Here is a 15,313-nt window from a genome sequence, read left to right as displayed (position 1 = left end):
ACCGGAATAAGTTTATTTTCTTGTAACTGAATCAATTAATTTTCCATTTCTCTGTAAGTATTAAAAAAACACATCTCTACTAAAGTAGACGTGAATAACGCTGCTAATAACAAAACTGTACCTAGTCATTTTTTCTGAGAAGAGCAAGTAAGATAACATTTAAAATATATGATGAAATTTAAAGGAATAGTTATTCTTCTTACAGAATCTATTAGAATTACTAAAGAAAAAATCCCTAGAAAAGATCCCTCCCTGCACAGAATTCCCCGTCTCGAAAGAGTAGGCAGAACGGGAAGTAGGCACAACGGGAATTACCGTTCTGCCTACAGATAAGATCATTAAAAATATTTTCTACAAAGTGCTGGAGGGCCTGTAGGCATAACGGGAAGTAGGCACAACGGGAAGACACTTTTCTGTTTGTAAATAAATTGCACAAAATATTCAATTATATTTTGTAAGTGACCAGTTTAAAGTGATTTCGTACGAAGCATTTAGCAACATTCTCTTCATAATTCATGTGAGACTTGAAATGAAGGTTATATACAGATGGTGATCAGAAAAATGGAAACACCTGTAGTTGGCAACACGTCAGATGTATGGGTTGGCAGTGGTGTCGTGGCGCCCGCAGCGCCAGACCGCTGGTGGTGGTGTGTTAGGTCGGTCTCCATACTACGCCAGGCGCAGTGGAATAGCAGTGTCCAGTGGCTGCAGCAGACGGAGGTAGTGTAAAATGGAAGACCTCTCAGATTTTCAAAGAGGGCAAATTGTTGGTGCGCGGTTATGTGGAGTGAGTGTGACGGCAGTGGCTACTGTGTTAGGTGTGTCGCGTGGGACAGTGTCGAAGGTGATGACGGCCTACACAACACACGGGAAAACCACATCGGGGAAGCGGAACAGTGGGCGGAAGAAAATTATGAGTGACAGGTCACGCCGGGTATTAAAGCGCATTGTCACGCAGAACCGTCGTGCCACTGCGGAGCAAGTGACGGAGGAACTCAATCAGCACTCCCCCACCCTGTTTCGACAATCACAGTCCGCCGCGAATTACATGACATGAACTTACGGGGTCGTGTTACACGGGCCAAACCGCTCATCAAGGACCATAACGCTTTCGCACGCCGCAAATGGTGCCGCGACCATGCAACTTGGACCGTTGAGGACTGGAAACGTGTGATATGGTCGGATGAGTCATCCTTCACCCTATTCCCAACTACGGGCCGTGTTTATGTGTGAAGAACGCCCAAAGAAGCTTATGATCTGCAGTGTCTCCGCCCAACTGTGAAACATGGCGGCAGCTCGGTGATGCTGTGGGCCGCCATATCATGGTTTTCATTGGGTCCTGTGGTCACACTTAGCGGACGAATCACTGCCAACGATCATGTCGCAATTTTAGGAGACCACTTGCATCCTATGGTCCGGATGTTGTTCCCGGACAATGACGCCATCTTCTAGGATGATAATGCACCCATTCACACAGCTGGCGTTGTTGCAGCGTGGTTTGAGAAACATCGGGATGAAGTTCAACACCTCCCCTGGCGCGCTCAATCCCCAGATCTCAACATAATTGAACATCTGTGGTCCGTCTTGGAAACACGACTCCGGCGACGATTTCCACCTCCATCCTCTCTCACAGAACTGGCCGATGCCCTGCACGAGGAATGGTGTAAAATTCCACTTGCTACCATTCACGACCTCTATGCCTCCATCCCACGTCGCATCAAGGCTGTTCTGAAGGTGAAAGGTGGCCCGACACCATATTAATCTGGTGAGTTGCAATTTCGTTCAGGTGCTTCCATTTTTCTGATCACCATCTGTACATTTGTTGGATACCTGTGTTGATGCTTGGTTAAGAAAGTCTCCAGTATTTTTTATAACAGGCACAAAAGATTATTTCTTCTCGAAAAATAAAACCGAATTCAAGTAAAAGAAGGACCAAATTTAAGGGTAAAATAAAACGAAAAGTTCAGGCCACTACTTATGTCACATCTCTAATTACTTGACTTACTTCTAGTTTTTCTTACGGAAGTACTTAACATGAAAATCCAAACGTGAAATTTTATTTCTCCTATGTTAATTCTCCCAAATTGTAGACCATCTTTAGTAATCTAAGATTAATAAAATCTATATTTAATATTTCAATGTGACGTGAAATGATCTATAAATTACACATTATTAAAAAAACATACACATAAATATCACCCGATCATGTCGCTAGTAAAAAGTACCCACTCACGAATGCATTCCTAATTGCACTTTTTGTAATTATTTGAGGCGAATGGAACTATTGTTAAATTTATCAGTACATGACATCAATTGAAAAATAAGCTCGAAGTTGCAGTCTTTGAAGTAAATCTTATGCCAATAGTAAAAGTATTTATGCTTGAATACAATTCTCGTCTCCCTTAGCCTAAGAGCATAATTGTGGACATTAAACTGAAAAATTAATTTCATTTGGATACACTTCTAAGTACCTTTTTGTACTAATTTGAGAATTCTGAATTCAATTGAACTATTTTAAAATGTTTCCATCTATGGGGTTACGAGAAAAATGACCTCAAATTTGGCATCTTTTCTTTATTGATTATAGAAAAGAAATTCATTGAATATGTAGTACTACAATTCATATACATAGTTAATGTATATATCGTATCATTACATAACCATATATATGCACATTTTCTAATTTAAAAAGTATAAAAGTTAATGTAAACAATTAAAATTAGAAATGTATGGAAGCATGGGCATTTATACTTTTTTTCTAGTATAAGCGGTACTTCATAGGTTGCAACTTTTTGAGGTCATTAATCTCATGACCACATGGATACATAGGTAAGTTTAAAAATAGATTCTTTGAGTTCATCATCCTCAAGTTAGTATGAAAAGTGCAATTAGTAATGTATCCAAACGTGTGCACTTTTCACTAGTAGGATGATCGGATGTAAGATTTCTTTAAAAAAAATTGTTCTTAATTACGTGCTATTTGATATTATTTTTGTGCTTTTAGGTGTTGGAAGTATATGAAGAAATCTACGAGAGAAATGGCAAGATGTCTGAGTTACAGAGAAGAGCTTCTGATGCTGGTGCAAAACAGTACCAAAAGAACTCACGTTTATTACATGTATTTCTTATTCCTCACTCCCATAATGACCCAGGTACATACGTCAGTTTTGTATATTTTATTTTTACTTTGTCTTTAATGTAGTCTTACTTTTATAAAATAATAACTTATTATAGTGAACACCAGTGGGGTCGTGAGTGTTCTAGAGCAGGCATAGAAAGAATATGGAAATTGGTGTCAATGCGGAGGTAGGTAAGTGACGAACGACGGACAAGAGCGTCCATTTGATTAATTCCGGGGGGAGGCAACTGGAAGGCAGTGTTGGGTAAGTTACTTGTAAAAATGTAACGCGTTACAAGTTACTTTGCTTTCTTTTAACATGTAACGCGTTACTTGCCCCCCAAAAAGGAACTGTTACTTTACTTCGAAAGTAACGCGTTACTTTTAGGTTCGAAACTTTAAAAATGTAAAAAAAAAAAAAAAAAAAAAAAAAAGGACTTCAATTTTCCGCCCTACTAGCCTATTACTATCGCTATTATTATTATTATTATTATTATTATTATTATTATTATTGCACGTTCCGAATCCCTTTACGTAAATGCAAGGACATTTTTTTTTTACTTGATATATGAACATTTTCATATAATGTAACACTGATAAAATGCCATACTGCGTTACTCGTAGGGATGGACACGAGCGAATTCGAGCGAGTTTTCTTTGAAACTCGATTCGACTAGAAACAGATATCTTTGAGCTCGACCCGAGAACTCGAGTCGAAAAATTTCCTCCAACTCGACTCGAATTGGAGTCGAGTTTCGAGTTGAGTCGAGCCAAATCCGGTGTGTAGTTTCGAGTACATTCTTCAAGTATATTACATAGACAGTATAATTATTATCAATGACACCACTACTATTACAACTTTTATTATTATTATTATTATTATTATTATTATTATTAATAATAATAATAATTATAACAACACTGCATATAAAAATGAAAGATAGGCGGTTTGTATTTGAATGCTAAAAAAACAGTTGATTGCCAATCTCGGTAGTCGTGAAGTCTAGGAGTCAAGGACATTGTTCACGAGCTCCTGAATTTGGGTTGAGGGTCTAGGTTGAATTTTCGGGCTCGAGCAAACACTGTTAAAAGTTATAGGGCACTGGCCAAATATCTGCAAAACTGCTCGGCCCGGGTTTAGAATTGTCAACAACTCGAGCAGCTCGGCTCACAGCTCATTCACTATCGACCCGAATCGAAAAGTGAGCCGAGCCAACAACTCACCCAACCGTCTCGGCTAGAGCCCTCGGCTCAGTTGAGCAAAACCGAGCAGATGGCTCATCCCTACCAAGCCAGCTCGAGCCGATGTTCACCCCAAGTGAGCCGGCTCGAGCCATCTTCTCAGTTGGGCCGAGCCGAGCTGAGCTTCTTATAAAAAATGTCTTGTGGTCTCGCTATTGAGACGAGACGAGATGCGAGCAGTGTCCCCTCTCGTGAACAACACTAAAAGTATTCCATATTATTGTATAGCTTACATTTCTCATGGCTTTCGTTTTCCAGTGTAATCAGGCCATGATTTCGAGACGAGTTAAAACGAACGAGCCATTTATAAAACTCGACTCGACTCGAAACGACGCGAAAAACTGAATCGGCTCGGAACTCGAGTCGAGAATATTACATTTGACTTGACTCGAAACTCGAGTTGAATTCGAGTCGAGTCGAGTTTCAGCTTGACTCGTGCTCATCCCTATGCGTTAGAAAAAATGGTTGCTAATTATTATTCTGCTAAACTAATTATATAATAATAACAATGTTGTTATGTAAAATTAAAAGTACAGAATATAGAAAGACATTACACTACAACTAATAAAATGAGAACACATGAACTCTGAGTGAATCAAAACTTGCTAGTAACTCTAAAATCGATACATGCTCTCTAAAGCTAGTTGTTCCAAACTCTATAATCAACGGGACTCTAGGATAAGCAAACTGATCTGAAAGAACTCCAATATTACATACCATCAGCAAACTATTTTCTAGTAATAAAGTAGGCCTGCTCATCAGAACACAGTTTATTCATATTAACTCCTTACTGTAAATCGTTAATTATGGCACCCTATTGTTGATAAATATTTTCCGCCGGGGCACATCAGACACTTTACTTTTAAATTCCGTCCACCATCATCCTCAGCTCTTAAGAAAAAAATATTCTTTCAAATGTTCGAACTGTAAAATATTTTCGTTCTCCATCTTTATAAAAACAACACTAATCAAAGTAAAATAGACTACCGGTATCATTGCACTCCTAGTTCACTCACTGAATGTATTGATTTGGAGCTGTCAAAATCTACGACAAAATCTTCCAGGTGCTTGCAATCAGTACACGTGATTTCCCTAACGCTGTCCTCATCTTCAAAAAACAGCACTACGAACTTATCTGTTTCTCTGTGTATCTGTGACTGACATACGTAGTTCATGATCGATTGTTTCATTCTGAGAAATTCACTTATAGGGAAGAAACATTTGTTTCCGAAAAAAAAATACATATATTGTAGTTACTCATCCGAAATGTAACGCGAAAAAAGTAACGCAAACTAGGAACGTTATTTAAAAATTTGTAACGCGTTACCGTTACAGTTACTTTAGAAAAAATGTAACGCGTTACTAGGAAAGGTTACTTAAAGAGTAACTCGTTACAAGTAACGCGTTACTTGCGTTACGTTACTTCCCAAGACTGCTGGAAGGTTCTCTATTTGCAGGACTGTCATTTTAAATATTACACTGATAGAAATTACTCTATAGCCTTTTACTTAAATACACATAAATAAATGTTGAACTTGGATTTAACACAAACAAAAGTTGCTAATGAAATGACTATGATAAGATGTAATGTCAAAATACACAATGTCCCAAGCGTACAATTGGAAGAATCAACAGATAATGTAATTGCCTTTCGGTTCTCCACATTGTTAAAAATGATTTTCAGTTTTCTTTGAACACAAGTCTTTTCCTGTTTAAACTTAACAATCATTTTCTAGTATAGATCCATTAAATATATCTTTCCTCTGTAGACATGTAGCATGTACAACCTACGTAATCGTTTCTCACATATGTTTGAGAGAAGCCATGTCTGTAACCTTATTTCTTTACCCATTGTTTCTATTGAAACTGTTCCTTTCACGTGAGACAGCTATGGCTTCCTTTATAATTCTGTCCCAAAAATTGCTGCACTTGACTACTATGGTGGTATTTGTAAAATCAATTCTGTGGCTCAACTCTTAAGCTATGTTCTGCTAGTCCTAACATTTCGAGTTGCTGTTGTGTTCTTTTAATCTTTGGTCTATGATACATCAAGTTTGCCCTGTGTATGATCTGCCACATCCACATGGTATACGAAATACACCAGGAGTGTGCAGGTGAAGGTCTTCTTTCATTGGTTTGAGTAACAATCTGATGTTGGCTGGAGGTTTGTGAATAACTCTTATACCATATCTTGCAAGCATTCTGTCGAGTTTGCCAGAAATGTAGCTGATGAAAGGCTATGCGGAAGTAGAGAGATAATTCTCACTCTTGACTTTTTGATCACTTCGTGTTGGGAATTGACGGTTCTTTTTATGGTCATGTTGATATCTGTTAGACTGTAGCCATTCTCTTGTAGCGTCGAACGAAGATGATTAAATTCCTCTTGTAAACTTTCCTCGTCACTTACGGAGATTGTTCTGTGGGTCAAGGTATTTAGTATTGTGAGACGTTGTGACTTATGATGGAAGCTGTTTGCATTGAGATAGAGATTCGTATGTGTCGTCTTCCTGTATACGCTGTGTCCTAATGTTCCGTCAGGTTTAAGGCGAACAAGAATATCAAGAAAAGGGAGGCATCCTATGTTGGGTCAAGAAAAAGAGTTGGTATGTACGAATGTAAGATGAACTCAAGTTAGCCCCCTAAATAATCTCGAATCCTCCTGTCTTTATGTTCTGCCTGCCTTGCACCTTTATGGCCTATCCTGAGATGGGCGACCTTTACTTTTATAACATAGATAACTACTCTATTGATCCAGTTTGCATAGTAATTTGAATCTTCTTTCCGTATAATACGATATTGATTATTTCCTTTAATATATATTTTATTCATATTTTTTTGAAAAATGAAATGTATCTAATCATAGATGAATTAAGAGATGTAGTATTATATATATATATATATATATATATATATATTATGTATCATATATCGATATGATACATTTAACTATTTCTAACCTAATGCAACTTATACTAAAATATTGTTTAATTAGCTATCTGTAAGCAATTCAGTTCATCTTTTCTTGTTATTAAGATTAACGTTTCGACACAGTTAAATTCTCACATTTCACATCCATCATTGCTCTATTGACCTCTAAGCAATATCCTACAGATTGATATTGATGAATATGTAATTGCTTAGTTATCGTTATAATACAATGTTTTAATCAATAAGCTATGACGAGATGTATAGTTAAAATTCTTCATGATAGAAAAAAAATGTTATCTTTCCAATTGAGTGCAGTAAAAATTATTTCATAGTGTACTTTAGAGATCATTGTGAAGAGAATTATTAAAAGATATATAGTACTTCTACAATAACTGACAGAAACTTGCACTTTAATGTATACCAGCAAATCAAACTTTATTCGCTGTGTCTCGCGTTTTGGTCATTTCGAAGTATGTATGCACGTGTTCAATTTCGAATGCAGTGTTTCATTAGGTTATATGTACAGTAAGCATAATGGTTATTCACATGTTCGTGCATTAGTGATTGATGTTCTACATAGTATGTTATTTATTTATTTATTTGTTGCTTTAATTGAGTGATTTATCATTATTTAGGCTGGCTACAAACTTACGATTATTATTACTATTCAAAAACCAAACATATTTTGAACAACATGGTGGAATATTTAGGAAATCATACTAATCGTAAATTTATTTGGTCGGAAATTTCTTACTTTTCACTATGGTGGAATGATATATCAACGGAAGTAAGGAATAAAGTTATGAAGTAAGTTTTTCTTATTTACCAACAATTATAATCAGTATGTTTTAAGATAAGATTTTATAGGTAACTCAAAAACAACTTTTTCCTTGTGCACTTTATAACATTTATTAATAAATTTTACAATTAGGATATAACAAAAAAAATCCAAAGTAAGACAAGTGTCATCCGGAGATCTCGGTGCAGAAGGTTACAGCTCCAATTTAACAATATCTTCAGGATTATTATTATTATTATTATTATTATTATTATTATTATTATTTACTTTACCAAAGAGCTGGGTCGTTGTATAAAACAAAGTTAATTTTGTTTTATAGGGGAAAAGCCCCTCACGTAAAGTTTGGAAGCTAAAGTAAAATAATATAAAAATATTTTATTAGTGATTTTCAATCCCCAAAATATTGTAAAATTGGAACTGTCCCCTTTTTGCGCTGAGGTCCTCAATTGACAAAACCTTATTGGGCCGAACAAAATGTTATACATGAATATAAATTCTCATGTGTAGTTTTCGAGAAAAATGATATTTTGTAAAATTCATGCTATACGATAACCCGCCACATATGAAGGTAAAAGGTATACTTAAGTTAAAGACTACATTTAAGTATACCTTCATCAAATTTACTAGCAACATGACAGTACATAGTATAGCTAATAAGATATAGTTTAAAACTATAATTAACATTTTAACTTTTATTTAACTATAACATTGTCCAAGGATAAGATATATCAATGGCTAGATTATATTAATATGAATTGAATGACATGTTTGAGGTTAAATTTTCATGCTTACGAGGAAACGGTCCCAAGTGTAAACAACCGATTTGGCTGTGGTCCGGATATATGTTACGGGAGACCAAAGTAGGAGACACGTATTTTGGTGTTTGGGCCCATACGCAGAAATTTCCGAAATACGGGGCCCCAAAGTGGCCCTACATGCTATAACTAGGAAGCGAATGACGTTACTTATACACAACCGATTCGGCTGGGGTCCGGACATGTGTTATGGGAGACCAAAGTAGGAGACACGTATTTTGGCGTTTGAGCCCATACGCAGAAATTCCCGAAATACGGGGCCCCAAAGTGGCCCTACATGCTATAACTAGGAAGCGAAAATGAAAAAAATGAAATGAAATCTTTGAGTTTAACGTCCCACGGTTATGCCGGCAGGGCTAAAGGAGACGGTGATGATGAGTAATGAATGAAATGGTGGAATGAAGAAAGTGGGAGGAAACGGGAGGACCCCGAGAAATCCACGCACACGGTGTTTGTTTACCACAAAGTTCACTTGGCGGGGGCTGGGATCGAACCCAGCACCCCAAGCACCAGAGGTGAACGCTCTACCACTGAGCCACCGCGGCCCAACTAGGAAGCGAATGACGTTACTTGTACACAACCGATTTGGCTGGGGTCCGGATATGTGTTACGGGAGACCAAAGTAGGAGACACGTATTTTGTGGTTTGGCTCAGAGATGGTCATTTTTCCTAACCCTCCCTCACCCACACCCTCAATTGACGCCCCTCACCCTCACCCTCCATCACACTCACCCTCCATTGATGTCCTCCCCTCACCCTCCCTCACACTCACCCTCCATTGACGCCCTCCACTCACCCTCCATTGACGCCCTCACACTCACCCTCCCTCACACTCACCCTCCATTGACGCCCTCACACTCACCCTCCCTCACACTCACCCTCCATTGACGCCCTACACTCACCCTCCCTCACACTCACCCTCCATTGACGCCCTCACACTCACCCTCCATTGACGCCCTCACACTCACACTCACCCTCAATTACTTTATCGCCCTCACCCTCAACTACTAAAATGAGGGTGAGGTGAGGGTGAGGGCGGCCCTCATGAGGGCAAAACCCTAAAGATGAATAGATCATGTGATGCTTTGTATTTACGAAGAATTTGCGGTATTTACGGATGAAGACACAGCACAGAGGGATAAAATAATCTTGGAAATGCTGTCTGTTGTCACAAAGCAATAGCATTTTTGCACCTGTTACTGCTGTCCACATCGAAGGAAGAAGGTATGAATGTGCATTACAGTTAGAAAAAAAAAAGCCGAAGCAATGAATATAACATTTTCACACTTTTCTTTCTTCTTTCTGGTCGGAGTCTATATGAATAGTTAACAGAGTACAAGTAACTTTTTAAACAAAATATAACACTTGTTATTATCCTGGTGCACCTTTGGTCCACGTGGTACCGGGTTCGAATCCTGATGGGCGAAGTTTTAAACGCATTACGATAATTAAGATTCCACCTTAAACTGTAGGTGTAGGTCTGGTATAACACTGGTGGTGAAAAGGGCCGATAAACTCAAAACCTTTGTAAATCAGTAATCGAGTAAAGTTTGGCCTTTAGATTCTACAATGCTTCTATAGAATATTGTATTAATATGACCGTAGTAAGAAATGGAAAAAGAAATAGTGGCAAGCAGGAGAAAAGGCAGGCAGGTATTGAAGAAAGAAAAAGAATACTGTCTCCTAAAAGTATTTTTCAAGCAATATTCTGTTTGGCCTACTGCATTATAATTTTCATAATGTATGTTGGTTATTTCATTTTATTTTATTATGTTCGTAAATAAATAAAATAAATAAATAAATAAATTTGTAAACATACATTATGAAAACCATAATGGACTAAGCCAAATAGAGCATTGCTTGAAAAATACTTTTAGGAGACAGTCTCCCTGTACTGACAGAAACCCATCGGTTCGGAGAAGAAATCTTACTGTTTCAACAGAGCTAGTGATGTAGTACATGGTAAAGCGAGAGATATTATTATTATTATTATTATTATTATTATTATTATTATTATTACTATTATTATTATTATTATTATTATTATTATTATTATTATTATTATTATTATTATTATTATTATTATTATAAAATTTTTTATCGCCTTATTCCTTATCAATTTCGATTGCAACTAGCATGAGAAATTCTCAATTTTGAAAATCAGATTTTTAAAACTAAAGTTAATCCGGATTTTTTTCTTTTAAATCTGGAATGGAATAGATGAATTCACGTCTGAGTTTGAACCCAAGAAATATGGCTATAAGGAAACCTCACAAAATATGCACCATACTACATCAAAATAAAATTTAAAAAAAAAAAAAGCTTTTCCGATGGCAATCGTAGAACACATTTACAAACTAATAGTAGAGCCACTTGTACACCACGTGAAGTATGCGGAATCTTGCTGAGGTTTTCCGCTTCAAACTTGCTCTGTTTCAGAGATTTTAACCATACCAAAACTGTTCTTTTTCGGCTTGGGAAAGGAATATCATTCTATCTGTGTAGCTGTGTACATTTGAATTCGACATGGACAATATACCGATTGTAGATTTGGTCTTAAGTGTGATAGTAATGCATACAATTGTATTAGGCGTATATTACTACACGCTAATGGGAGAAAGAAACGCACGTGGATGAGTTACTGGATCCGGCGTCATCATGGACACGGGATTTATTCCATTCTTTTTTCCAGAACTAAGACTACAAGGCTCATTATCGTACCAAATTTTGTTTTCGTTCCTTATCCATTAGTTCTTTTTCGTTTCTCACCAGTATTAACGTTCATTGCATCCATTTCTTATATGCAAGAGTGCATAAAATTATGTTTACTAGTATAATATGTCACAAAATAATAGGAGAGGTATCAAAACGGATATCACAGGAAAAAATAGATGTAGAAATGAGAAGTTCCCATCCTATCTTAGATTGTGGAGAATATAAATACTAACGTGTCCATACAAAAATTTGCTGAAACTACAAAATGTTGGTACTCACGACTAAACCAAAACCACAAGTTATCTTCCGTGAAATAAAAGAGCTTGGGCCAATGTTAGAAAAAACCTTATCTATAGCATATGCACATATGGGAAATAAAGAACCATATAGAGCCAAAAAAGAAACAAAATGTGAAACTATCAACTCAGTTAATTTTTTTTTCACCTGTCAGTTATCCAGGACCGCAATTAGGGGTTAGTAGACGGGGTACGTGCCCCGGGCGCCTGATTGAGAGGGTGCAAAACGAAGATTTTTTTTACTGTAGCTATATATTTACGTTTTACGTTGGGGAAGGGGGCGCCAAAACAAGATCTCGTCCCGGGCGCAAAATAGCTTAGTTACGTCTCTGAAGTTATCAACTCACAGAGTTTAATGTCCCTTGCATTCTTCATTTACAGTTCTAGATCTGTAGTTCTATAGTAATTCATCATGCTGAATTGAAGTCTAATATCAAAATTTCCTTATCATTGTTGCTTTTTCAGTAATACAGGGTGTTACGTAAGTACAGACACATGTTCAAAAAAGTTCTCTGAGAATGAAATAGTGATTAAGAAGTTACTGGTTTATATTATGTTTTGTAGTGGGTGTCTTTGTTGTCTCTACTGATACATAAGCAGTCGTCTAATAACATACTGGTTCATGTTTTTCTTGATTTCTCATTCATGAAGACCTGAGTTTTAAGTAGGGGGCCGCGGTGGCTCAGTGGTCAGTTCAGCGCTCGCAACGAGGCGAGTAATATCGTCTCTGCCGTCGCTCTAGTTTCGAGTGTTTGTTTACATCGCTATTTTTTTTTTTTGTGAGAACTTGAAGTTTCAGTGTGACTTATTTTCAGTTTAACCGTTCTAACTTTATAAGCATTTTCAGTGCATATTTATTTTGTTCATAGTTTGGTGACGTTTATCGTCGAATTACTGCCATGAGTTGCATACGAGCTAATACATTGCGTATCAACTTTGTTACGGTGAGTCAAAAGCCCACGTCTATTGCTGTTCATGAATGGATACGTAAGGTATTTAAGTTAACCCTTGATCAGGTGTTGTCCATTGAAATGGACTTTCTACGTAAGAACTTATATCTGAAATTAATTAACAAAGTGTTATGTGAACAAATTCTAGCTAGTACTAATGGAGTAGTGACCTACTCAGATAATAATGGGGAACATGTGTTGCCTATTGATTTGGCGGATAATTCTGCGGTGATAGTCAAGGTGTCCTTATGCCCCATGGAACTTAGTGACATGCAATTAACGCGTGTGCTCTCCCAATATGGCGATGTTACTAGTATTGTCGACGAACAATATTCAAAGGAACATGTTTATGCTACCCGAACGGGTCGTAAGCTTGTTAAAATGACTATTAAACGAAACATTCCTTCGTTTATCACGGTCTGTGGTTTACGTTTGTTTACCAGCTTTCCTGGTCAAATTCAAACTTGTGCCATCTGCAACTCCCCCGACCATTTTGTTCAGGGATGTCCTAAGAAGAGGAATTCACGTCTTACTGTGCCATCTTCATCAACCAGTTCCGTTTCTCCCATTGTGCGAGTACCTCATAATTTACCAGTGGATCCATCAGCTCCTGATACAGGTAGTTACAGTGTTTTTCCCGTGCTTTGTAAGAATGTTCTGGAATCACCTTCTTCAAATCCACCGAACGAATCAGACAACCAGCCTGCAGATCCCCCCATTCACTCCGAATCGGCTCCTGCAGAACCTGTACCATCTAATACCATGGAACTGGAAGAAACTCAGGATACTAAAATTATTCCAGCACCCATAACACCCAGCACCGCACCAGCTGTTTCAACAGTCGTCACATCAGTTTCTACGGTAAGTGATACTGGTTTAGTCGAAGAGACTTGTTCCGTCTCTCAGACCGTACCTTTAGCTGTTCCACCAGAATTCACTCTCAACTTAACATCGCGCTCTCGCGGTAGTGACTCCACAAGTGACTCAGATACAGAAATTACTCATAGTGATAAACGCAAACTCAGTAACGAAAAAGTACTCAGTAGTGTATGTAGTAAGGACTTGCGTCCTATACACGATCTTTCTGTCATTCATGCACGCCAAACGCGAGCATCCACAAAAAAGTTGAAATCAGTGGTTAATTCCGAAAAAGGGGGTACCTAAAATTGTAGTGGCATCATAATACTGCATTGTGGTACTTTTCTTTATTCTTTCTGCAGTGATATTACCTACTATTTATCATGTGTTGTAACGCTCGCTTATATTTCTTGTCTCTCCTCGTTTTTATGTTTACGTTCCGTTTAGCGACTGTTAATCTCAATAAGTTCACTTCTTTAGTTAAGCACCATGCCCTAAGTGACTTTATACACCAAGAAGAAATCGATGTTTTGTTTGCTCAGAAAGTCGCAGTCACGGAATTCCATTACCTACCGAATCATTCTCATGTTACCAGTGTTAGTGAAACAGCTTCAGGAACCGCCATTATTTACCGCAGTGATCTCAATTTTTTGGCACCTTTACAACATCCCAGTGAGCGTATTACCACCGGAGATTTACAAAATATTCGTTTGTGCAGTGTCTATGCTAAATCTGGTTCTTCGTATAAAAGAGAACGAAATAATTTCTTTGCTACTGAACTCCCCCCGGCTTTGTATAATGGTCAGTCCCCATGCATTCTTGCCGGGGATTATAACTGCACACTTTCTCCTCTCGATGCTTATCCTCATTTCAGTGATTCGTCTGCTCTCCGTCAACTAATAACAACTTATGACTTAGTGGATGTGTGGCGCCATTTTCATCCTAATGAACCAGGACATACATTCTTCACGTCTGGATCGTCTTCCTCTCGATTGGACAGATTCTATATCAGTAAATCTCTTCTTCATGGGGTTCGAGATGTACAAATTACACCCATCTGCTTTAGTGACCACCTGGCAGTTATAATGACCATTGATCTCCCCATCTCAAAATTTTTAAAACGAAGCGGCTTGTGGTATTTTAATACCTCCATCCTACAGGAGCCTGACTACATCCATCTTATTCACCAAGAATGGGCAGATCTTTTACACCGTCATCAATATTACAAAGGATCCCTTATGCATTTCTGGGAACAGAAAGTCAAACCGAAGTTTCGAGTGATTACTCAACAATATTGTCGGAATCGGAATGCTTCATATTGTACTCAGTATCAATATTACACCACTCTCTTAAGAGACTACATGAAAGAACAACTTCAAGGTAGCAATTTTCGACCTCAAATTCAAGAAATTAAAGCCCACCTATTAACCATGCACAAACGCCGCATCCAAGGTTTCACAACTCGCAGTAAAATACATCAATATGACGACTTAGAAACTCCCGGAATTGTACAAATCAACAAAGAACTCATGCGTGGAAAGCAGAAATTTATATCTCAGCTTAAAGATGCCACCGGTCACGTGTATGTAGGT

General features: G+C 37.7%; 1 protein-coding gene across 3 annotated transcripts in view; it reads left to right on the top strand.

Annotated features, from left to right (window-relative positions):
- The window catches only part of LOC145668287 (alpha-mannosidase 2-like), a 171,786-nt gene that overhangs the window by 85,008 nt on the left and 71,465 nt on the right, over positions 1-15,313 (top strand). For all 3 annotated transcript variants that reach the window (XM_081736010.1, XM_081736011.1, XM_081736009.1), the window contains exons 4-5: positions 3,005-3,152; positions 7,924-8,095. In XM_081736010.1, coding sequence (XP_081592136.1) covers positions 3,005-3,152; positions 7,924-8,095 — 320 coding nt within the window. The remainder of the gene's footprint in view (positions 1-3,004; positions 3,153-7,923; positions 8,096-15,313) is intronic.

This window comes from Thermobia domestica, chromosome 13, assembly GCF_964235325.1.
Source record: "Thermobia domestica chromosome 13, izTheDome1.hap1.1, whole genome shotgun sequence".
Classification (NCBI taxonomy): Eukaryota; Metazoa; Arthropoda; class Insecta; order Zygentoma; family Lepismatidae; genus Thermobia; species Thermobia domestica.
The sequence above is the reverse complement of the archived record's forward strand: the minus strand, read 5'-3'. Positions and strand labels throughout refer to the sequence as shown.